General features: G+C 43.5%; 1 protein-coding gene across 4 annotated transcripts in view; it reads right to left on the reverse strand.

The window, feature by feature from the left end:
* Positions 1-4,621: 4,621 nt before the first annotated feature.
* Positions 4,622-23,532, reverse strand: part of LOC138803448 (zinc finger protein 691) — a 40,696-nt gene continuing 21,785 nt past the window's right edge. Inside the window, exons 9-14 of one of the 4 annotated variants that reach the window (XM_069987480.1) lie at positions 22,859-22,879; positions 21,665-21,685; positions 21,539-21,565; positions 21,423-21,449; positions 19,492-20,090; positions 4,622-11,189 (exon numbers count right to left, since the gene is read on the reverse strand). In XM_069987480.1, coding sequence (XP_069843581.1) covers positions 10,329-11,189; positions 19,492-20,090; positions 21,423-21,449; positions 21,539-21,565; positions 21,665-21,685; positions 22,859-22,879 — 1,556 coding nt within the window. In that variant the 3' untranslated portion in view covers positions 4,622-10,328. Of the gene's footprint in view, positions 11,190-11,324; positions 11,461-14,809; positions 14,835-16,111; positions 16,155-19,491; positions 20,091-21,422; positions 21,450-21,538; positions 21,566-21,664; positions 21,686-22,858; positions 22,880-23,532 lie in introns of those variants that run through there. The other 3 variants (XM_069987481.1, XM_069987482.1, XM_069987483.1) reach the window with 3 other exon arrangements.

A 23,532-nucleotide genomic window follows, 5' to 3' on the forward strand; every position in this document is an offset into this window, starting at 1 on the left:
CTTCTGGCTTTTTCTGCTTATGTAGTGCTGAGGAATTGAACCCAGGGCCTCAGGCATGCAAGGCAAGCATTCTACCACTGAGCCACCTTCCCAGCCCCGCCAAATACTTTTTGTACATCAGTTGCGATTCAAGAGTACGTGGTTTGAACCCAGGGCCTTTTGCATTTGAATATCCAGTTTTCTCATCATCATCTGTTGATGGGAAATAATTCTTTTCTCATGAAAGATTTGATATCCTCTGCAAAGATAGAGTATAGCCAGGTGCTCATGGCTCACACCTGTAATCCTTGCTACTCAGCAGGCTGAGATCTAAAACTGTGGTTCAAAGTTAACCCAGACAGACAAATCTGAGTCTCTTACCTCCACTAGTAAAAAAAAAAAAAAATCCAGAAATACCATGAGTAAAGCCAAGTGAGAGTATAAGGCCTGAGTTCAAGTTCCAGTACCAGAAATAATAATAGTAATAAAGCAAGAGTATACATCATTTGGGAAATTCTGCAAACTTTAGGGGGTGGAGCCTAGTTAGAGGAAGTAGGTAATGGAAGCATGCCAGAAAACCAGAAGTGGTGCTGTGGCTCAAGTGGTAGAGCACTAGCCTTGAGCATAAAAGCTAAGGGACAGGGCTGGGAAGTTGGCTCAGTGGTAGAGTGCTTGCCTCGCATGTATGAGGCCCTGGGTTCGATTCCTCAGCACCATATAAGCAGGAAAAAAAGCCAGAGATGACGCTGTGGCTCAAGTAGGGCACTAGCCTTGAGCTGAAAAGCTGAGGGACAGCGCCCAAGCCCAGAGTTCAGGCCCCACGACTGACCAAAAAAAAAAAAAAGTTCAAGCCTTACTACCAGCATACAAGGAAGGGAGGAAGGAAAGGAGGGAGGGAGAGGAAGAAGGGAGGGAAAAGAAACGAAACTCCAAGATAAACAATATATAAGTTCCCAACCTAACTAGGCTGCTTTACAGCATCCAATCTTTCCCCCACCCCACCCTTTTGTGGACTGAAATTTGAACTCAGGGCCTTACTCTTGGTAGGCAAGTGTTCTATTACTTGAGCCATGCATTCAGCTCTCCAGCCCAACTGTAGATATTGCTCCGCTGAACCTGAGTGCTTCAGAACAGCATTGGCAAAGTATGTGGGTTTTACTGAATAGAATTTAATTCAGGCCAGGTGCTGGTAGCTCCTGCCTAGCTACTCAGGAGGCTGAGATCTGAGGATCCTGGTTGGAAGACAGCCCAGGCAGGAAAGTCCATGAGACTCTTATTGCCAGTAAGCTACACAGAAAAGTCTGGATGGAAGTGGTACTGTAGCTCAAGTGGTAAAGTGCAAGTCTTGAGCCAAAAAAGCTCAGAGAAAGCAGCCAGGTCCTGAACACACACACACACACACACACACACACACACACACACACACACACACACACACACACACACACACACACACACACACACACACACACACACACACACACACACACACACACACACACACACACACACACACACACACAAGCCAGGTCCTGAGTTCAAGCCCCAACCCCCCTTTCTTTGGCTAGGCACTAGTCACTCACGCCTATAATCCTAGCTTCTCAGGAGGCTGACATCTGAGGTTCTTGATTCAAAGCTAGTATGGGCAGGACAGTCTGTGAAACTCTTATCTCCAATTATCTACCAGAAAACCAGAAGTGAAACTGTGGTTCAAGTGGTACAGCTCTAGCCTTGAGTAAAAAAGCTTAGGGATGCGCCCAGGCCCTAAGTTCAAACCCCAGAACTGGCGCCACACACACACACACACACACACACACACACACACACACACACACACACACACACACACACACACACACACACACACACACACACACACACACACACACACACACACACACACACACACACACACACACACACACACACACACACACACACACACACACACACACACACACACACCCACACCCCCAGGAAAAGAAAGAAAAAAAAAATCTTGGTGTTCCATCCTTATACCCTTAACCTCTGGCCATTTTTCTGCTTCTATAATTTTTTGAATGTATAATAACTAAATGATTTATGTCACATAAGTTATAACTAGGTTTTTTGTAATTTGCATTGTTTCCTGGATGTCTTCTCATGCCTCAAAAGTATGTTTTTCTTAAAAACATTGGATAATATTCCATTGTTTAGATGCAACAAATGTATCCATTTACATACTGAAGGACATCTTGGTTAGCTCAAGCTTGGGTGATAATGAATAAGGCTGTCCCAAGCAAGTTTCTGTGCAAACATTAGTATTCAGCTTCTTTAGATAAACACCATGGAGTAAGGTTTCTAGGTTTTATGCTAAAAGTTTTAGCATACATGCTTAGTTTTGTATGAAACTGTCAGGCTTCCAAAGTGGCTGTATCATTTTGCACTCCCACCATTCATGAATAGAGTTCCTTTGTTCTGTATCTTTGTCAGCATTTGGTGTTGTCAGTTGTTTGGATTTTAGCCATTTTAGCCAGATTATGTGCTGGCATTACATTCTTGTTTTAAGTTGCTAATGGCAGGATATGTAGTACCTTCTTTTTGTGTTTACTTGCCATCTATCTTTGTGCTGAGGTATCTACTCCCCCACCCCCACCCCCATAAGGACTTACTATAAAGTTCCAGCTGGCTTAAGTATCTCAGTATTTCAGGCTAGCCTTGCACTAGGACTGGAATTACAGGCATATGCCACATCACCTGGCTTGTTGTCTATTTTTAAATCATGTTGCTCATTTTCTTATTTATGAGTCTTCTTATAAAAAAATTCTTCGCATTTCAGATAAAGTCCTTTGCAAATATTTTCTCCTAATATGTGGGTGGTCTTCTCATTCTTTTGATGCTATTTTTCACAAAGTTTTTAAGGTTAATGAAGTCCAGCTTGTCAATTGCTTTTTTGATGGATTATGTCTTTGATGTTGTATCTAAAAAGTCATCATCACACTCAGTCACTTAACGATTCTCCTGTGTAAGCTAGTGTTATGGATCTGTGTTTTACCTTTAGGTTTCTGTTTTAGGTTTAAGTTAATTTTTGTAAAAAGTTGGCTGGGTTTGTTTTTGTTTCTTTGTTGGCCATGTAAAAGTCAATTGTTTTAATATCAATTGTTGAAGATTACCTTTGCAAATTGGTAAGAACTGAAATCTTGATAATAATGGCCTTCCTGTCCACAACATGGAATAGCTATTTATCTAATTCCTTTTTATTTCTTATTTGTAGCTTTTTTCATGTAGCTCTTGTACATATATTATTATATTTATAACAAGAATTTCCATTTGGAGAAATCCTTTGTTGATCATGGGGCTTGAACTCTGGGCCTGGGTCAGCTCAAGGTGAGCACTCTACCACTTGAACCACAGTGCCACTTTGTTTTCTGGTAGTTAATTGGAAATAAGAGTCTCATGGACTTTCCTGCCTAGGCTGGTTTTGAACCATGATCCTCAGATCTTAGCCTCCTGAATATCTAGGATTACAGGTGTGAGCCACGGGCACCCAGCTGTATTTTTTATTTTAAATTTCACTCATTCATTGGAATTCAGATTAACTTTGTATATTAACCTTGTATCCTGCCACCTTTCTATAAGTGATTGTTAATTCCTGGAAAGTTTTGTTGGTGATGGTGATGGCATGCTTTCTGTTTTTTGACACTTCTCTTAGATTTTCTAATGGCAATCATGTCATCTAAAAACGAAGACAAAATCATTTTTTCTTCCTTCCTAGTAAATAAATCTCTTATTTCATTTTCTACATTAGCTAACATTTCCATTATGCTTTTGAAAAGAGGTGGTAAAAGGGGAAATCCTTGCATAGTTCCATAGTTCCTGATCTCAAGAGGAAAAATTCTAGGGCAAGGGACCAGCAGCTCACCCTTGTAATCCTAGCTACTCAGGAGGCGGAGATCTGAGAATCATGGTTCAAAGTCAGCCCAGACAAGAATGTCCATAAGACTCTTATCTCTAATAAACTACCAGAAATGTCAGAAGTGGAGCTGTGGCTCAAGAATGCTAGCTTTCAGGGGTAAACGCACTGTATTAAATATGTAAGGTCTTATCTACGTGGGTTTGATTACAGAAACTAATAAAGTATTCTCTAAATAATGAAAAAAAAAAAAAGAATGCTAGCTTTTAGCAAAAGCTCAGGGACAGTACCTAGCCCCTGAGTCAAGCCCCCAGGATAGGCATCCCCAAGCCCCCCCCAAAAGAGGGGGGAAATTCTAGTTTTTCACCATTAAATACAAGTAACTGAGCTGGACCTAGTGTTACACGCCTATAATCCCAGTACTTAGAGGTTCTGAGACAGGAGAATTCTAAGTCTGAGCCATCCTGGGCTATATAGCAAGTTCCAGGTGAGCTTGAGTTACCTAATGTGATCTGTCTAAAAAAAAAAACTGAAAAAAAAAAATCCAGGCACTAGTGGCTCACACCTGTAATCCTAGCTGCTCAGGAGGTTGAGATCCTAAGAATCTTCAGATTCTCAGAGGCTGAGATCGGACAAATCTTTGAGACTCTTTATTTCAATTAAACCAGCTAAAACTGGACTGGAAGCATGGTTCAGGTGGTTGAGTGCCAATTGTGAGCAAAAAAAAAAAAAAAAAAGCCAAGTGAAAATCTTAAGTGAGAGTTCCAGGCTTGGAGTACAAGCCCCCGTACAGTATAGTACACATATACAAAAGGTGTAAGTAACTGGAGTTAGGTGTTTCCCTTCCACCACATCAGTTAGGCTCTGACAGAACCTCAGCAAAGCCCCAGCAAGTTAGGCCTTGGTTAGTTTCTCCTAAGGGCAGACATTGCTAAGCAAAACAGAGTGCTCTGATGCTTCAAACTGGTTCCTTTTCTTTCCCCCAACCAAAAATGCAAAGGAATTTCCTCCCCTGATATTTACTGTGAGAACCTGGCTGAGTTCCCAGGTTAAAGTCACAGCTATGGGCCAGATGACAAAGTCCTCCTAAAGTTTTTATTTACTTATTTGTTTATGTTGCCAGTCCCGAGGCTTGAACTCAGGGCCTGGGCACTGTCCCTGAACTTGTTTTACTTAAGGCTAACATTCTACCACTTTAGCCACAGCACCACTTCCAGCAAGCACTCTACCACGGAGCCACATCCCCAACCCTTCCCCTAAAGGTTTTAACTGTCAGATTTGTCCCTACCTACTTTCCAAAAATTAATCAATTATAGTTTAGGTTTTCCTTCCCTGGCACTGGCTTCCACAGGGGTTCTGGGTTCTAGTTTTGTTATAATTTTTATCCAGTTGTGGGTCTCTTCATGTGATAAGCAATTATTAACCCATTTACACTTAAAATCATTACTGATAGGGAAGTACTTATTATTGCCATTTTTATTACTTTTGTTTCAGTAATTTTGTCCATTTTCTTTTCTTCCTGCCTTCCTGTTTCACTGATTTTGTTATATACCGAAACACGTAGGTGCTTTTCTCATTTCTTCTGTACATCTTCTACAGGAATTTTTTTTGTGGTTAGCATGAGGCTTACAGAAAACACCTTAAAGTTATAATAATATTTAAGCTGACAACAATTTCAATCATTTAGAAAATCTCTACTCCTTTACCCTCACCCACTTCATGTCATTACATTATTTTGTTCTATTGTTAAGATGCTATTACATCTTTTTGTTTTGTATGCCATTGCTTTTTGTTGTTGTTCTTTTTTTGGACAGCTAGGATTACAGGTATAAGCCATTGTTGCCCAGCCTCTTTAGTATTTTTTGTAAGTCAGATCTAGTGGAGGTAAACTCCCTCAATTTTCATCAAGGTGTGTGTGTGTGTGCTGGTACTGAGGCTTGAACTGAGGGCCTTGAAGTCTCACTTGGTTTTAAAGGGCCTTCTACCAGGGCTGGGAAGGTAGCTTAGTGGTAGAGTGCTTGCCTAGCATGACTGAAGCCCTGGGTTGAATTCCTCAGTACCACATAAACAGAAAAAGCCAGAAGTGGTGCTGTGGCTCAAATGGTAGAGTGTTAGCCTTAAGCAAAAGAAGCTCAAGGACAACACCCAGGCCCTGAGTTCAAGCCCCAGAACTGACCAAAAAGAAAAAAGAAAAAAGACATTCTACCACTTGAGCCATACCTTTGCTTTCATATTTCTCCTTTATTTTTGAAGGACAGCCATGACAGAGGTAGTATTCCTGTTTGGCTGATTTTTCATTTCAGCATTTTGATTATCACACTTTCTTGTGATCTGTACAGTTTCTGAAAAAATCTCTCATAATCTTATGGAAGCCCCCTTATATGTTAGTTTTGCTTTTATTCTTTTTTTAGATTCTTGGTCTTTGTTGACATTTTGATTGCAATGTTTCTTAGTGTGTTCCACTTTGGTTCATCTTAGAGTTCTCTAGAATTCTCAGATTCGGATACTCATTTCCATCCTCAGGTTTAAGAGGCTTGGAGGCCTTATTTCTTCAAGTATTTCTCTGTTCTTTTCTCCTTATAAAAGTTCCATAATGCATATACCAACCAGTCCACTTGATGTTGTCCCATAGGTCCCTTGAGTTCTTTGCTTTTCTTCATTCTCTTTTTCCTTTTGTCTTTTTAACCCAATAATTTCAAGTGGCCTCTTAAGCTTGCTGGTGCATTTGCTTGTGAAGTCAGCTGTTGAAACTCTCCAGTGAACTTTTCAATTTAATTAATATAATTTCAGAATTTTTGTTACTTTTTATAGTTTCTATTTTATTTGTACATTTTCTTTCCTTCCTTTCTCTCCCTCTCTCATTTTCTTTCTTTCTTTTTCCTTTCTTTCTTTCTTGCCATCTTTGTTTTTGTATTTTTAAAAATTTTATTTATATATTTTTTGTCAGTTGTGGGGCCTGAATGCTGGGCCTGGGTGCTGTCCTTCAGCTCTTCAGTTTAAGACTAGCACTCTACCACTTGAGCCACAGCACCAGTTCTGGCTTTTTCTGGCTTTTTCTACTGAGGAATCAAACCCAGGGCCTCATGCATGCAAGGCAAGCACTCTACCACTGAGCCACCTTCCCAGCCCTGTATTTTGACACAGGATCTCACTAATTTTGCCCAAATGGACCTCAAATTCACCAGGCTCCTGCCTCCTGAATATCTAGAATTAAAGGAATGTGGCCCCTCACCCAGTCAATATTCTGATTTTAACAAACTGGCTTAATACTGGGGAAGATCTTCAATAATAAGCTCAACTAGGCTCTTAAGGAGGGAGTTGTCTCTAAGTCCTTTTGGAGGAATATGACTTTTTTGGGTTTATGCCTGTAATTTCCCAATTAGAGATTTCTCCCCCCTACCCACCACACCCACACCCCCCAAAAAACACAAAACCCTTTTTCAGAAGTTCACAATCTCTTGCTCCCTCTGGTGTCTATCTTTAGTACTGCATGTTTTCTGGTACTATCATAGCAAGCCTCTTATTCTCCTGTGTTCAGAGCACCCTGGACATTAGAAATATGCTGACTCTGTACCAACATCTCCAAACAAACAAAACATATACCATGCTAGTTGTGGTGGTAGTATGTGTTTTTGCTTTGTTGTTTTTTTTTCCTTTTTAGGGGTGCAGAAAAGGAGGGAGGAAAGGTGAACAAATGCAATCATGCTATTCAGTATACACTATGTGGAAAATAAACTACGCAATAAACTAGGATGGGAGGGGGAAATGGGGTGAGAGTGAAGGAAGTGGGGTGACACTGTCCAAAAAAAGAAATGTGCTCGTTATCTGACTTATGAAACGGCAACCCCTCCACACAGCTCCTTAATGACAAAGTGTATTTAAAACAACCAACCGGGCTGGGAAGTTAGCTCGGTGGTAGAGTGCTTGCCTTGCATGCATGAGGCCCTGGGGTTGATTCTTCAGTACCACATAAGCAGAAAAGGCTGGAAGTGGCACTGTGGCTCAAATGGTAGAGTGCTAGCCTTGAGCCGAAGAGCTCAGGGACAGTGCCCAGGCCCAGAGTTCAGGCCCCATGACTGACAAAACAAACAAACAAAAAAACCCCAACCAACCAAAAAGAACAAATTCCAGTCTCTTAGGCAACTTTCCATAAAGGAGGAATACTGGGCATTTGCTCTACATTCCTGCCTCCCTCCTGAGGAGGAGCCACAGTTAGGAGCTCTCACTCATGCTGAGTGTGCTTGCTTCTGTCGAGTGTGCTACAGGCCCTGGGTGATACAGCCAGTAACTCCAACCCTTGCCCTGGCCCAGGCAGAATCACTATTCCAGGTTTATTAGCAGAATCCAGGTTAGCAAGAGAGAAGCCAGTTCCTTGGGCAATGCTCTAAAAGGCCAGAACACTGAATATGGATGTCACTCACTGTTTGTTTGTTTTCCCTCAAGGGAAAATCTGTGACCTAAACTGAGCTATGCTGGTTTAAGGAAATAGCAAATTACAAGAAGTAAAATGACTCATCTTACCCATTTTCATGTGATTCTTGGCTTGTGTTCTCCTGGGGTAATGAAACCTAACTCTGAAAGAATTTGAGAGTTCTCATAAAAGTAGTTTGGTCTGTATATTGTTGTTCAGTCCATCTCTGAAGAAGAATGTTAGCTGGGCTTCCAATCCCACCTTTTTTTTTTTCTTACTTGGTGTCTAACCCCTTTTATGATCTGGCCTGTGCACCTTAGAAACTTCCTCTTATCCTCACACAAAACACTTGGTTACTACATCCAACATTCCACTGCTCCTCAAACACTTAAGTCTTCTCTTCCATCTGAAATAAGCTTCCATACTTTATCTACTAAGTGCCTACTAATTCCTCAAAACCAAATCCAATCATCTTCTCAGACTCACCTCTACAGGTCCATTCCCCACCTGTTACCCCAGGACTTTGTCAGAGGAGTTTCTCTTCCTGAATTCCCTGCAGGTAGGACTATGTCTTACTTCTGGGCCTCACTGTCCAGTCTAGGCCAGAGTAAGGCTCTCTCCCAGGCTACTATAGTACCTGGAGTACAACAGTAAGGACATCTATTACTCTGAATTGTAATTCTGGGTTTATGTGTCTATTTCTAAACTAGAGAACTCAGGGACCAAACTGTCTTCATTGTCAGTATTCATCAATACTAAGAAAGGAGAAAGAATTGTGCTGACAAAGTGGCTTAGTGGTAGAGTGCTTGCCTAGCATGCATGAAGCCCTGGGATCAATTCCAGTACCACATAAATGGAAAAGGCTAGAAGTATGCTGTGGCTCAAGTGGTAGAGTGCTAGCCTTGAGCAAAAGAAGCTCAGGGACAGTGCCCAAGACCTGAGTTCAAGCTCCAGGACTGGCCAGAAAAAAAGAAAAGAGTGGAAGAGAAGATGAGGGGGGAGGTTCAAGTGCTAGAACACTCACCAAGTATAAGGCACTTTAGTTCAAACTCCATCTTGGCTCCCACTTCCTGGCTAAACTCCTAAATGGCTCCTTTGGGTGGCAACAAGGTGGATGCAGTGAAAACAGCTGGAAGCCACGGAGGCCCAAGCTGAAACTGGCTCCACAGCACACTGCTGGGACTTCACCTTCCACACGGCCTTTCCTCAGCTTATACCCTCAGGGGCTGCTCTGATAACAGACAGCAGTTTATAATTGAAAAAGAGATGTTCAATCGATGCCACTTCCTTCCCTTTCCCTCCTCTTCTCAAAAGCTCCGAAAACTGGGCCTGCCTTCCTTTGCTTTGCAGAGCAACCACCTGTCTCTGTTAGAATTCAACTTCCTTCCAGAATGGCTGCACTGGAACCAGCTCCCAACCGCTCCAAGTAAGTACACAGTCCTTTTCATGGAAGGGTTTTTGTTTTGTTTTGTTTTTTTACTGGTAATCATTCTGGGGAAACAAAGCAGGTTGGGGTGGGAAAAACAGGTAACAGAAAGAGGGGGAGTGTGAAGTCCCTGGATCATGGCTCCCTGAGGGCTTCCCTTGTATTCCTAAGGCAGGGCCCCTCATCTCTCCTCAGACCAAGGAGGCCCCTTCCCTCAGGAGGGCCACTCCTCCCAGGCTAGAGCTCTAGAAGCACTCTTGGGTCAGGACACCGTGGGAAAGCAGGCCACTACAGGGTGTCCTAAGCAGCTCACGGGCCATGTGGAGGCCCTTCTGACAGCGACAAGATCGCACAGGCACTTTCTCAAAGGCCAGAGGACTGCTGCGCCACGTTCTGAGCTAACTATCTTCTCTTCCACACCCAAGGAAGGCAGTCAAGAGCGTGTCCTCTAACTTTTTCCTGGGAGGAGGCAAGGATTTTCACTCATCCTCAGGACTTTCTGGAGATCGTGGCTTCCGAGACAACAGGAAATCATTCTCCTAAGCCGGATGAAGGGTGCGCAGTCAAGGTGGCCGCAGCTGATTCTAAAGGCCTTCCCGCATCTCTACATGGTGCTCCATTCAGCTGGAATCCCTGCCCGTCTGCTCACCCATGTGCGTTTTCTGGTGGCGGATGAGGTTTGAGCTTCGGGAGAAGTGTTTCCCGCACAGGGTGCAGCGGTAGGGTTTCTCCCCTCTGTGGGTCCGCTGGTGCGCCCCGAAGTTGGAGATATCACTGAACGTCCTCCCGCACTCGGTGCATTCGTAAGGCCTCTCGCCCGTGTGCGTGCGGTGGTGCACCCCGAAGCTGGAGCTGTTGCTGAAGCTCTTCCCGCACTCGCAGCAGATGTAGGGCGCCGGCTCCAGGTGGGTCCGGTGATGCACCGCCAGCGTGGCACTCTGGCTGAAGCTCTTGCCGCAGATGTCGCAGCGGTACGGCCGCTTGCCCAGGTGATCTTGCTGGTGCGTGGTGAGGTCCGAGCGCCGCCGAAAGCTCTCCTGGCATTCGGGACATTTGTAGTGCTTCTCCTCCAGGTGGATCCGCTCGTGGCGGATGCGGTTGGAGCTTCGGGAGAAGCTCTTGCCACATTCAGAGCACTTGTATGGCTTCTCACCAGTGTGGATCCGCTGGTGTGTTCTCAGGTTCGAGGTATTGTTGAAGGTTTTGCCACACTGGGCACAGACAAAGGGTTTCTCATCTTCTCCAGGCCTTGGATGTGCAATGGGGTCCTTAGGTCCCCTAGCTGGGGCAGTGACTTTCTGCCATGGCTTTTTTGGATGTGTTCCTTGTGCCCCCTTCAATAGGCTCTCCTGCCCATGTTCCTCCCCAGGTGGGATTCGAGAACCCTCTGAGCCATCCACTCTCCAAGGCTTACCTTCTTCCCCTTCCTCAGGCAGGTGTGGTTCTGGACTCTGCTCCTTCTCACTGCCCATTTCTGAACCCTGGGAATGAACACAAATGTTCAACACCATTACAATGCTTGGCTCAGGCTAGACCTTCTGACAGATGGCTCCCCAGGGAACCATCCATTAGGAATAACCTCACTTAGATACAATACTTAGAAAGCATTTACTTACTTAGTTTCAAGTGACAAACTTCATATGTATTTTGGTCTATCCAAGAAGATACCAACTTTGGGGCTGGGAAGGTGGCTCAGTGGTAGAGTGCTTGCCTTGCATGCATGAGGCCCTGGATTTGATTCCTCAGTACCACATAAGCAGAAAAAGCCGGAAGTGGGGCTGAGGCTCAACTGGTAGAGTGCAGGTCTACAGCTGAAGAGCTGGGGGACAGCGCCCAGGCCCAGAGTTCAGGCCCCACAACCAACAACAAAAAAAAAAAGAACCCAAGTGAACATAGGACTCTATCATTCTTGAGGCTCTCCTATTTGTTTACAAGGCCCAACTCTCAATAGTCTTTAACTGCTCTGCCACCCCAACTCTCTCCAGACCTGTTCATAATCTAGGGTTGTACCTGGACCTCCAGGACCTCCTGCAGGGCCTCATTTGCATCTGTTCTCATTGGCCAGTGCCCACTTCCACCACTCCCAAACATTACACACACATGCAGTCACAAGTGACATTCTCACATGACACAGCCATAGTCACATTTGAAACATTCAACCACACACACACAGTTACACACATAGCCAGGATAAAAGAAGAGACCCTGACTATATTTAGTATACATTTACAGTGGTGGTATAGATGATCTTTGTGACTGCAAATTATCCAATCTCTCTGAGCTGCATTACAGGACTCTGATTTAGAAAAAGTGCCTATAATATATACAACAGAGTGTGTAACACATACTAGTCATTCACCAAATAATGCTACTATTACAATTGCTGGAAACAAGCCATATGGTGGTGTATGCCAGATACTCAGGAGGTAGAGAGAGAAGAGGATCAACTGAGAGTTCAAGTCTAGCCTAGGCAAAAAGACTATCTCAAAAACAAAAGAATTAGGACTGGGTGGCTCATGACTATAATCCGAACTACTCAGGAAGCTAGGATCTGAGGATAGCAGGCCGAGGCCAGCCTGGGCAGGAAAGTCAGTGAAACTCTTATCTCCAATTAACCACCAGAAAACTGAAAGCAGAGCTGTGGCTCAAGGCTAGCACTAGCCTTGAGCACAAAGGAGCTCAGAGTTCAAACCCCAGGACCAGCAAAAGAATTAGGGATGTGGGTTTAATCCTCAGTAACACACACACACACACACACAGAGTTCAGTAACACACACACACACACACACACACACACACACACACACACACACACACACACACACACACACACACACACACACACAATTGAAAACATGTCCTAGCTCTATAAAGAATCAAGAATCAAAAAGATTCTTTAGGGTTGGGAAGGTGACTCAGTAGTAGAGTGCTTGCCTCGCATGCATGAAACCCTAAGTTCGATTCCTCACCAACATATAAGCAGAAAAAGCCAGAAGTGGAGCTGTGGCTCAAGTGGTAGAGCACTAGCCTTGAGGTGAAGAGCTGCGGGACAGTGCCCAGGCCCAGAGTTCAGGCCCCACAACTAACAACAACAACAAAAACAAAAAACAAAAAAAACTTGGAAGATTCGGGGGCAGTGCTGAGGAGTTTGGATGCTGATAAAACATGAATGATCAAGAATCTGATGAAACCAATGGAGGTGGAGGAACATTCATGGACATGGCAGATGATGAAAGTGAGGGCTTTCCAGAACTTGACATCAACTCAAAAGTGACCAGAAAGAGGGCAGATGATATCGACTTTGTTGCACTGTTTGAAGCAGAACAAGAAATAAGAAGGAAAGAAACTTCAGTGACTGCAACCTGCTTGTATCTGTTGAGGTCTGGCCACTGGCTGGATGAAAATATGAATTCCCAGTTAGATAATCTCGGCACAAATGCTATGGTTAATGAAGCTAATGCAAGTCTTTGATGCAAGTTCAGATGGGAAGCTGAACATGATGACTGGCTTCACAACAGAAATGTGAAAAGACTCATTGAGAAAAGCAAAAAAATTTCAAAAAGAGGCTAAAAACCATTAAAAAATTTAAAAAGCATAGGAAATGAGATCTTCAGAGTAAATTTTATATTAAGAGCCTTAAAAAAGACTTAAAGATCCTTTAAGTGAAAGGTTTTGAATTTTTAATGAGCACAAAACTGTATATAACCTCCTAAAATTTGAAATGAAGGTTAAAATTTCAACCTGTATGGAATTTTTCAGTAAAGAGTCAGAAATGTTTAGTAAATATTTAGAACCATAGGATCCGTGTAATAATTATTCATCTGTCATCATTGTATCATGAAAGTAGCATATAAAGGAATAAGTGTGGCTGTGTCCGAGTAAAATAATAGCATGTGTCAAACACCTGTAATCCCAGCACACAGGGAACTGAAGCAGAGGAGCTCAAATTCCAGGCTAGCCAGGGTTACATAACATGAGACACTGTCTCAAAAAAGGCCAAAATAAACTGGGCACCAGTGGCTCAAACTTGTAATCCTTGATACTTAGGAAGCTGTATATAGAGGATCCCAGTTCTTAGCCAGCTGGGCAGAAAAGCTGAAGAGGTTCCATCTCCAACAAAATGTCAGACTAAAGGCATGGCTCAAAAGGTAAGGTTACCAGTACCAGCTGTGAGCAAGCAAACCTAGAGAGGAAAAAGCTGAGTTCAAGTGCCAGTCCTGGCACAAAAACGTTTTTAACGTCAATGAACTGTCATTTATCAATCCCTATTCATATTTCTTGAGGAATTTGGATAAGCGGTATAAAAACATAATAGGTTTGCTTTATTTTCAAGATTCTAGTAAACATCACAAAGTACTTATTATTTGATACTTAAAGTCACTTTTTCTTGATTTTTCTTTTAAAAATTATACACCCTCTCCAGTTTTCATTTTCTTTAGCACATGTCACTGTCTGGCATCATGTCTGAGTGTATTATAAACATTCAATGTAAGTTCCCTATTAAATGTAAGTTCCATGAGAATAGAGACCTTTGTTTACTTTTATTCACTAATGTAGCCCTCATTACTAAAGTAATTGTAGGCATCTATAGTAGACTTTTAATAAATGATGAGTCAACAAAATTGGTCTTCAGAACCCATGTCCTGCTTATGTGGGTCTATCCTAAGCCACTATTTCCCAGCAATCTGATTGCTATCCACTTTGTCCATTATGTGCTTGCTTTTTATGGGGCTGTGCAATTATCTATTTCCACTAGTCATTTGTAAGCAACTTGAGGAAAGGGTTTTGGTTATCACGTAATCTTCTGCAGTACAAGGGTGGGTGCTCAAATGCCCATCCTCTAGTAATATTTATACGCAGAGCTACATGGTTTCCACTCACTTCTATAACTGCCATGCTGAGAATCTGTAATTTACCAAGGTTGGGCTCTACCCAGGGTAGAATGCTGAGTCAGCAGACAAGTACAATGATTTAGGATTATGATCATAACCCTCATACAGTTTATGATAGAGTATAGTGAAGTAGATATAAACTCCAGAAACCATTATGTAGGGCAGGTTAAGTTCTAGGGGACAGGAACAGTGCCTAGGCTCTTCCTTACCTCCTCCTCCGCCTCCTCTTCCTCCTTCTCCTTCTCCCCCCACAGCACCTGGCACATTATACAGGAGCCAATAAGTTAATGTTTTGTTAAGTTCTTACAAACTGCTACACTCAGGATGAAGTGCTATATATAATCATTTCATTTCTATAACTCTGCATTTTTCTATCCTTATTTTAAGGATGAAGAAACTGAAGCTCAGAAAAATTAAGTAACTTGCCCAAGGGGCAAAACGGGTATTGATGTCCTTGATGGCAAAGCCAGGGTTTTTAACCATTAAACTAGTATTGGAAAGAGAAAAAGAGGGAAGGAAGGACAGAAAGAAAAACAGGTGCACAGCAGTTAAGTGCCATAGGCATAGCTCTCCCAAGCAATCAGGTGGTAGGACTTCCAGGATGGGTGAGTGATCAAGACCCAGCCTCTAAGGGAAGAATCGTCAATTACCTATTGGAAAGATAGCTTAAAATAGTCATGCCCCTATCACATTTCAGAGATTGGGCGAAGGGAGGTGGGGGAAGAGGGCCGTGGAGAATGCCTGACCTATGGCCTATTGGGGCTAGTCTCCCTAGGGCTCACCAGCACTAAGGGCATGAGTAGAAGGGATCTTGCCTCTAAGAAAAGCGTGCCAAGAAGATGGAGCTGACCACAGAGATCTTGAAGGCCAAGGGCCTAGGAAAGAAGAAACGAAGTTGGAATGTGGTCTGCAGAGTTCAAGTTCCTGGTCTGGGGCCAAGCAAAGGGGAAGCGGGGTGGGGGGTGGGGATAAACTTGCAAAGACCAGGGGGGCAAAGTGCTTACGACAGGGACTTGTACACAGTGGGGGGGGGGGGGGCAGATAACGGGTCCGGGAGAAAGGGACAAAGGCTGCAATCGGAGGACTCCGAAGACCGATGTCCAAGAGGCTGGAGAGTGTGACGAGGGCGGGAGAAGCTAAACAGAAGTCCAAGGGTGCCGCGTTCTGGAAGGCAGGAGTTTGGCTCAGAGACGCCGGTGGGCTTGGGACTGGAGAGTGGAAGGGGGCGAGGGGCTGATCCCAAAGGCAAGATCGGTGGCAGGAGCTTGAAGTTTTCAAAGGCCATGAGGAAAAGGGCGGGGTCGGGTCCGGTGTGGCGCCAGCACCCGGACCCAGCGGGCCGGGGGACCGGGACAGAGGTCAGGGACCCCAGGACCCCTCTGCTACCCAGTGGGTCGGCGGAAGAAGGCAGCAGCCACCAACTCCTAGGTGAGAAGGAAGGGGCCGTGCTCTGAGTGCCCCGAAAGTCATGTCTGCCTCCCCCCACGACCTCGGCCCAAGCCGGGACCCACCTCGCTCCCGCCGTTCCGCCAGAGACAGCGCCGCCTCGGTGGGCGGGGGACAGGAGCCGGAGACGGAACCTAGGAAGGACCCGCCCCTCGGCTCCAGGATTGGGTCTTTGGAGTGATCCTTTCTTTCTATTGGCTTTAGTGTATGCCACTACGCAAGACGCCCAAGAGGAACCGCCAATAAGCTTTAGCCTTGGGCATAGCGGGCTGGGAGTTGTAGTCCTGAAGAAGATTACAGCCTCATAAAACAGTTGCAAAGTTTAGAACCGAGTTTGGAACCCTTGCTTTGCTCCTAAGATTGTCGGGTCCCGGATCTGATTTACTTTGAGTTGGCTGTTGACGGCCCTCCTGTAGACATGCAGTAAAGTTAGAGTCTGGCATGTCAAGGCTTACAATTTAAAATCAGTGTGGACTTTGGAAAGGACTCAAAGGTAAATGTCTCCTGTCCAAAGGACAATTATTCTGGCCCTTCCTGCACACTCAGTTAAAGGTAACAGCCACTCGTCCATCCAGATCAAGATAGTAAAGTCTCTAGTGCTGGATTTATTTTTCAGATTTTATTTCATTATTATCACCACACAACAACTAACTGACCTAGTGGGCTAGCCTCCGGTTTTATTTTAGAAGATAATGAGGGCTAATTAAGTGTAAAGTTACCTACAGGATTCTTTATCTGATACAAAGAACAACGCAAAGAATAAAAAGCCTTGCCTTCAGAGCTGCAAAGACAAGGTTTATAATGCTAGCTCTACTGCCTGGCCATTTGGAGGAACATTTTCTTCCTCTATAAAATAGATAAAATCCTTGGCAGAAGAGTTATAAGGATTAATTGAGTTCTGCCTCCACAAAAGTCAGGTTTTTGTTGTGATTTGTTTATAGTAAATTTAATGGGTAAAGCCATTGTGAGCAATGTTAGTTTTAAGGTTGAGATATTCAGGAAAATATGTCTGAAACTGAATATGCAGAACTGAAATATAAATGCATAATGTATAATACTAGTTTATGAATTCATAAAAATTAAATACTAGTGGGAAGATTTAAGAATATAGCCAAGGGGTTGGGAAGGTGGCTCAGTGGTAGAGCGCTTGCCTTGCATGCATGAGTCCCTGTGGTCGATTCCTCAGCACCACATAAGCAAAAAGAAAAAAGCCGGAAGTGGTGCTGTGGCTCAAGTGGTAGAGCGCTAGCCTTGATCTGAAGAGCTGACCCCCTCCCCCCAAAAAATAAAGCCAAGTTTATTATGAACTGTGGTCAAGGCTTGCTTGAGAGGATTCAAAGCTGTTTAGGAACCAATCTCATAATGTATTTTTCTCTTAACCTAAAGCCTTTTGCTACAATTTCTCAATCATGCCAAACAATGAATACCAGAATTTTATTTAATAACTGTACAAAGGCAAACCAAGAAGTCTATTAAGGCACAGTAGTGGTTAATTTTATGTATTACCTTGACTAGGTCAAGGTACCCAGTTATTTAGTGAAACATTATACTGAGTATTTGGATTGAGATTAAGATTTAAATCCATAGACTGAGTAAAACAGATAATGTGCTCCTTAAAGAGAACAGGGCCCATCTAATCATTCCAAGAATTGAATACAACAAAAAAGCTGACCCACCCCTTATATAAAATAGAAATCTGGACTAGATGTCAGCTTCCCCTACCCCAGACTTGAATTAAGTTTTAGGCCTGCCAACTTCCATAATCACGTGAGCCACTTTCTCATACTAAATCAATTACTCTCTTCATTCACACACACACACACACATGTATATATGTATATATATATATACATATATACATGTGTGTACATATATATACACATATATATTATATATATATATATATATATATATATATTACTATTTGATTTGCTCTTTTTCTCTGGATAGCCATGACTAGTTATATAGGCACTAATGGAAAGAACTTCTGACAGACAGAAAGATCTGGTTTCTGTTGGTTTGAACTGTGTACCAATCTGCAAACTGATAACCAGCATCTCCACAGATAGGCCTGACCACATATAGAGTGTGACAAAGTGCCTAGCCTTCTTCCTGCAGTCCATATCCCCAAATCAGATGGGTTACTTTGTCTTCATAACTTCTTATCTTTCAAATAAGAAGTTTACCAACTTCTAGCAAGTTAGTACTCTGATCTAAGAGGTTGCTTGCTGCACAAATAGTCAAATCTTTCAATATAACTGTCTTGGGGCAGGGTAGGGGAAGCATCTACATGGGTGGTTAAAGCTGCCACTTTTTCAGGGCTGGGAAGGTGGCTCAGTGGTAGAGTGCTTGCCTTGCATGCATGAGGCCCTGGGTTCAATTCCTCAGCACCACATAAGCAGAAAAAAGCTGGAAGTGGCGCTGTGGCTCAAGTGGTAGAGCACTAGCCTTGAGCTGAAGAGCTGAGGGACAGTGCCCAGGCCCAGAGTTCGGGCCCCACGACTGGCAAAAAAAAAAAAAAAAAGAATAAAAACAAAAAAGCTGCCACTTTTTCTCACTGGACCTCTGTGCATCTCAGGAAACTCTTTAAAGGGACCAGAGCAAAAGGCAAGACTGTGCAAGGCCAAAGCTGTGCCTGCCAGGTCCCTAGCTGGACTACTAAAGCTGCTCAAGATTAAGGTAGATGCTTATCATCAGTAGGTGAGATAGCTTTTGAAAACATACACATTCTGTATGTCTTTGTTTCAAAATTGTTTTTTAAAAAACTGTATTCTCTGGCTGTCTCTAAACTATGTCATAAATAGCATTCAAGAACCTGAAAAGGATGATGGTGTGTTTTTAGCTCTCTGCTCCCATTCCTGAAGAAAGAAGGAAGAATTTGTGTGTGAACCAAAAAGAGAGTTAAGAAGACGGAGGGGGGTGGGGAGAATCATCCTTGATAGAATCAGAAGTTCAGAAGTCAGGGTCTGAAAACCCACTGAGCAGGCTGAGGCAGTGGAAAGTTCTTGTAAACATTCCCTTCAAGTAGAGAACCTTTTGAAGTCTGTGCTGAATCACAGTCAATATCATCGAAACCTAAACTATGTGTTCAATTTAGTTGTTGCTTTTCAGAGATCTTCTTTTCAGGGCAATAGAAACACCAAGTCAATAGAAGAATGGTGGGTTCCAAACTGAGAACCCTGGGAGAAAAGTAGTACTGATTAAAACCAGGAAAGGGTATGAATTTGGATCAAGGAAAAGACATTCCAGAATCATGTTGAGCCAGGGGTCTGAAATCTAGAGTCCTGACCTGGACAATCATGCGAGCAAGTCATGAGGCACATATCTAAAAAGACGGAGCCTTGAGCCCCTGAAGGGCTGGGCCAAGATCAGAGTGCCAGGATACAATGGTATCCTTGAGTGGGAAAAGCTCAGGGCTCTGAGTGTGTAGTAAGGACGGATTCACCTTCACATCTCCATTAGCATAGCCTTTTCCTTCTGACTTGGGGACAATAGATTCCTCTGATTTCTGTAACTCCGAGCAAATAATTAAAGGTGCTGTGTTTTTCCCTCCATCATGAAGACAAGGCTCAAAGAAAGGGCGAAGGGAGCCAGAGAAACTGTGGGTGAAAGTAAAAATGTGGGATTTGTCAGTCACATTATAGAAGGAGATTATTCCTGCTTCATAGTCCAGGAAAATCCCCACACACTTTGGGGGCTCTTTCAGGCGGAAGGAGGTCTGTGGGGAAGTCAGAGCTTCATAGTGAAGCTCACAACTCTGTCGCAAAAGCCAGTGTCCATTGGCAGGTGAGGCAGTGACTTTCCCCTTCCGGATCACAGACTCACTACATACACCAAGAATCCATTTGGTTTTCTCTCCTACATACACCTCCCAGTAGTGACAGCCATCTGTGAAGCACTCAGAGCCCAGGACACTGACAACAAAGTCAAATCTGTGGGGGTTGTCAGGTACCGGCCGCTTTCTATCACCAAGCCTCACACATCTTCGGTCCTCAGACAGGATGAGTTTGGGATGTGCTGTCTCTGGATCCAAGGTCACTGCCACTGCAGAATAACAGAAGTGAGGTTTGAAAGCCTTAAGGGATCTTTGGAGGAAAAAAGGTCTTGAGGTATGCAATTACTATCATTGACACATTTAGTTCATAGCCCTTCCCACCTGCATGTGTCCTGGAACCAAAGAATAGATCTCCTGCTAGGCTACTAAATTAAAGGGGAAAATGTTCTTTTATCTACCTATGAAGCTGCCTTAACTAATCCTTAGAAAATATTATTACTGTCTTTTATTTTTTGTTATTTGAGGGTTGTTGTGTTTTGTTTTGTTTTTTGTTTTGTTTTGGCTTTTTCTACTCAAGGCTGGTGCTCTACCTGCAGCTACCTCACAGACTTTCCTTCCCTGGCTAGCTTCAAATTGTGATCCTCAGATCTCAACCTCCTGAATAGGTAGGATTACAGGCCACAGCAGCACCGCCTAGCACTCTCTATCTTCTTGTCTCAACTTCTCTAGAACTGACATTGTAGGTGTGTGTCACCTCACCCAGCCTGAATTTTTAAATTTTTATCAAGTTGGTTAACTGCTTAACACTTTAAAAGGTATTTATGATTTATTAGTTATTTGTCTTCTTTGTGATTTGTCTGCCTCTATACTATTTAGACTAAACAGCAAAGGGACAGAACCCAGGCCCTGAGTCCAAGGTTCAGTGCTGGTGTGAGTGCGCACACACACACACACACACACACACACACACACAATACACACACAAAAATGGAGAGCTCAAGGCCAGCTTGGGCTACCTAGCAAGGCCTTGATTCAAAAATAAATAAATAAGGGCTGGGAAAGTGGCTCAGAGGTGGAGTGCTTGCCTTGCATGCATGAGGTCCTGGGTTCGATTCCTCAGCACCACATAAGCAGAAAAAGCAGAAGTGGTGCTGTGGCTCACGGTAGGACGCTAGCCTTGAGCTGAAGAGCTGAAGGATAGCGCCCAGGCCCAGAGTTCAGGTCCCATGACTGACAAAAACAAGCAACTAAAAATAAATAAATAGATAAAAATTTAAAATAGAAGAGTATAGTGTGCACTTTGAAAATGGAGCAAAAGGGCTGGGAAGGTGGCTTAGTGGTGGAGCGCTTGCCTTGCATGCATGAGGCCCTGGGTTCAATTCCCCAGCACCACATAAGCAAAAAGGAAAAAAGCTGGAAGTGGCGCTGTGGCTCAAATGGTAGAGCGCTAGCCTTGAGCTGAAGAGCTGAGGGACAGCGTTCAGGCCCATGACTGGACCCCCCCCAAAAAAAATCAAAATGAAAATGGAGCAAAATTAAAGTGTGGAATTTAAAGAAGCAGGGGATTTGAATTATGGATGGAATTGGTTGATGTAACTTACCAAAATGCAACCGGGCTCTTCTCCAGCCTAAAAGACATAAAAGGGGGTTTTCAAGACAAGGGAGACATCAAGAACTCGAGAAGGCAGAAGACAAATGTGAGGAGAGAGCATCTCACCTGAGTTAGCCGCAGCTCTTTTCAACTCTATGGAAGAAGAGACAGGGAGGTAAGCTACCACGAGAAATACTGGGCAGCAGGAGATAATTTGGTATGGAAGTGGTAAAAAAAACATGTGAAACTTACTTAGTTCACTCCGGAGTTTCTCTAAAAACAAAAATAGTTGGATATATGAGAGTGAGGGTCAGTTACCCATCCTCAATACTACTGTCCACTCCAGCCCACATTCCTACAGCAGATCTTCAGTAGCTATACCTAGCTCCCAGCTGAGGGCCACAGGTCCCCAGAGATATAGCCAAGGGTCAAAAGATTCCTATGTGACAAAGGGAGGGGTGTCAGGGGGAGGGAAAGCAGGAGAAAACGAGGGAGGGGATAACACTGTTCAATAAGAAATGTACTCATTACCTTACTTATGTAACTGTAACCCCTCTGAACATCACCTTTACAGTAAAAAAAATAAAAATTTTAAAAAGAAAATTCCTATGTGAGCCAAGCCTTACCTACAGGTAAAATAATACACCTTTACCTATAGGTAATGGCAGTGTCGATATATATATATAAATTCTATAGGAAAAGACTAAGATACAAGTTCACTTAAAACTATTACTGCTGTTGTGTGTATTTTCTCCATGTAAAATAGATGTGTCTTGTGTCTTCAGACTTTACAAAAATAGTAATGTAGAGGTTCTCACAGATGGAATGATAGAAAAGCATTATTCCAGCCCATTCAGTTTAGTGGGGACCCATTGTCTTAGATCTCACCTAAGAGAATGCTATGCTTGGATGATGAAAGGGACATTGGATTGTTTCACTAATGAGATACATCTATTCCCATTTAGAGTCTAGAAAACAGCCATACAGGAAAAGGAAGAAGAAAACAATTGAGAAAAGAGGTCTGTGTGTGTGTGTGTGTGTGTGTGTGTGTGTGTGTGTGTGTGTGTGTGTGTTGGTATTGGGGCTTGAACTCAGGGCCTTACGCCCTTGCTTGGCTTTTTCCACACAAGAATGGCACTCTACCACTTGAATCACACCTCCACTCTCAGCTTTTTGCTGGTTAGAGTCTTATAGACTTTTCTGCCTGGGCTAGCTTCAAACTGATTCTCAGACCTCCACCTCCTAAGTAGCTAGGTTTGACAGGCATGAGCCACCAGAACCAAACTTGAAAAAAAGCCTTCTAGAGCCGAGAAATCCCCAAACCTCATAGCTTAAATTACCCTTGCTCCCTCCCTTTTACCCTGGGAGGTGACACTGAAACACTTATCCCAAAGCAGAGATGCTAGCAGAAAGAAGTTTGTGCCAAAGATAAAGAGCAGAACTTACTGAGGGCTTTATGGAGTCTTCCTAAAAAAACAAAACAAAACAAACAGAGAGGAGAGATCAGATCTTGCCTTTATCCCTGAGGCCCTAGGTACCACTCCCCCCTCCCATAACTGAGAGGATGAAGATGTTTCCTTCAGTGCCTAACCCAATCCTATGTCACAGAGTTTAGTCTCAGGAAACCAATGGTGCCAGTTCCACTCGCCCAGTGATCCAGGCTGCCCCAGCCTTGGGTTCTTCCTGTGCCTTCTTTGTGGTCTGTCTGGTTTCATTTCTGCTATCTGTTTACATGTGCTGATAACTGTATCATAGAAGCGTATATGCCTCGCTGTCCTTTGTTTATGATATCTAAGGTGTAAAACTAGCTGCTAAAAGTGTCATATTGACTTGGTGACATTGTAATAAAAGTTATAATTTTTCCAAGTCTGGATATCACAGAAAATTTGGAAACATATGTATATGCGTCATATCCTTTGAGGAAGTACTTGTAGCTTCTCTGCAGGGAGCCACCTGGTCCGCATGTTCCTTGCCTAGCATTGATCCGGCCAACGAATCGAAGTTACACACCTGAGTCCACTATCAGGCCCTGGGCTAAGGCTGGCTGTGGATTAGGCTTTGGCAATGGAGCAGTTCTCCCAGGACCTTATGGTTTGTGATTGCCTTTTGCAATAACAGCT

This window comes from Dipodomys merriami, unplaced genomic scaffold, assembly GCF_024711535.1.
Source record: "Dipodomys merriami isolate MVZ:Mamm:240054 unplaced genomic scaffold, mDipMer1.0.p SCAF_34, whole genome shotgun sequence".
NCBI lineage: Eukaryota > Metazoa > Chordata > Mammalia > Rodentia > Heteromyidae > Dipodomys > Dipodomys merriami.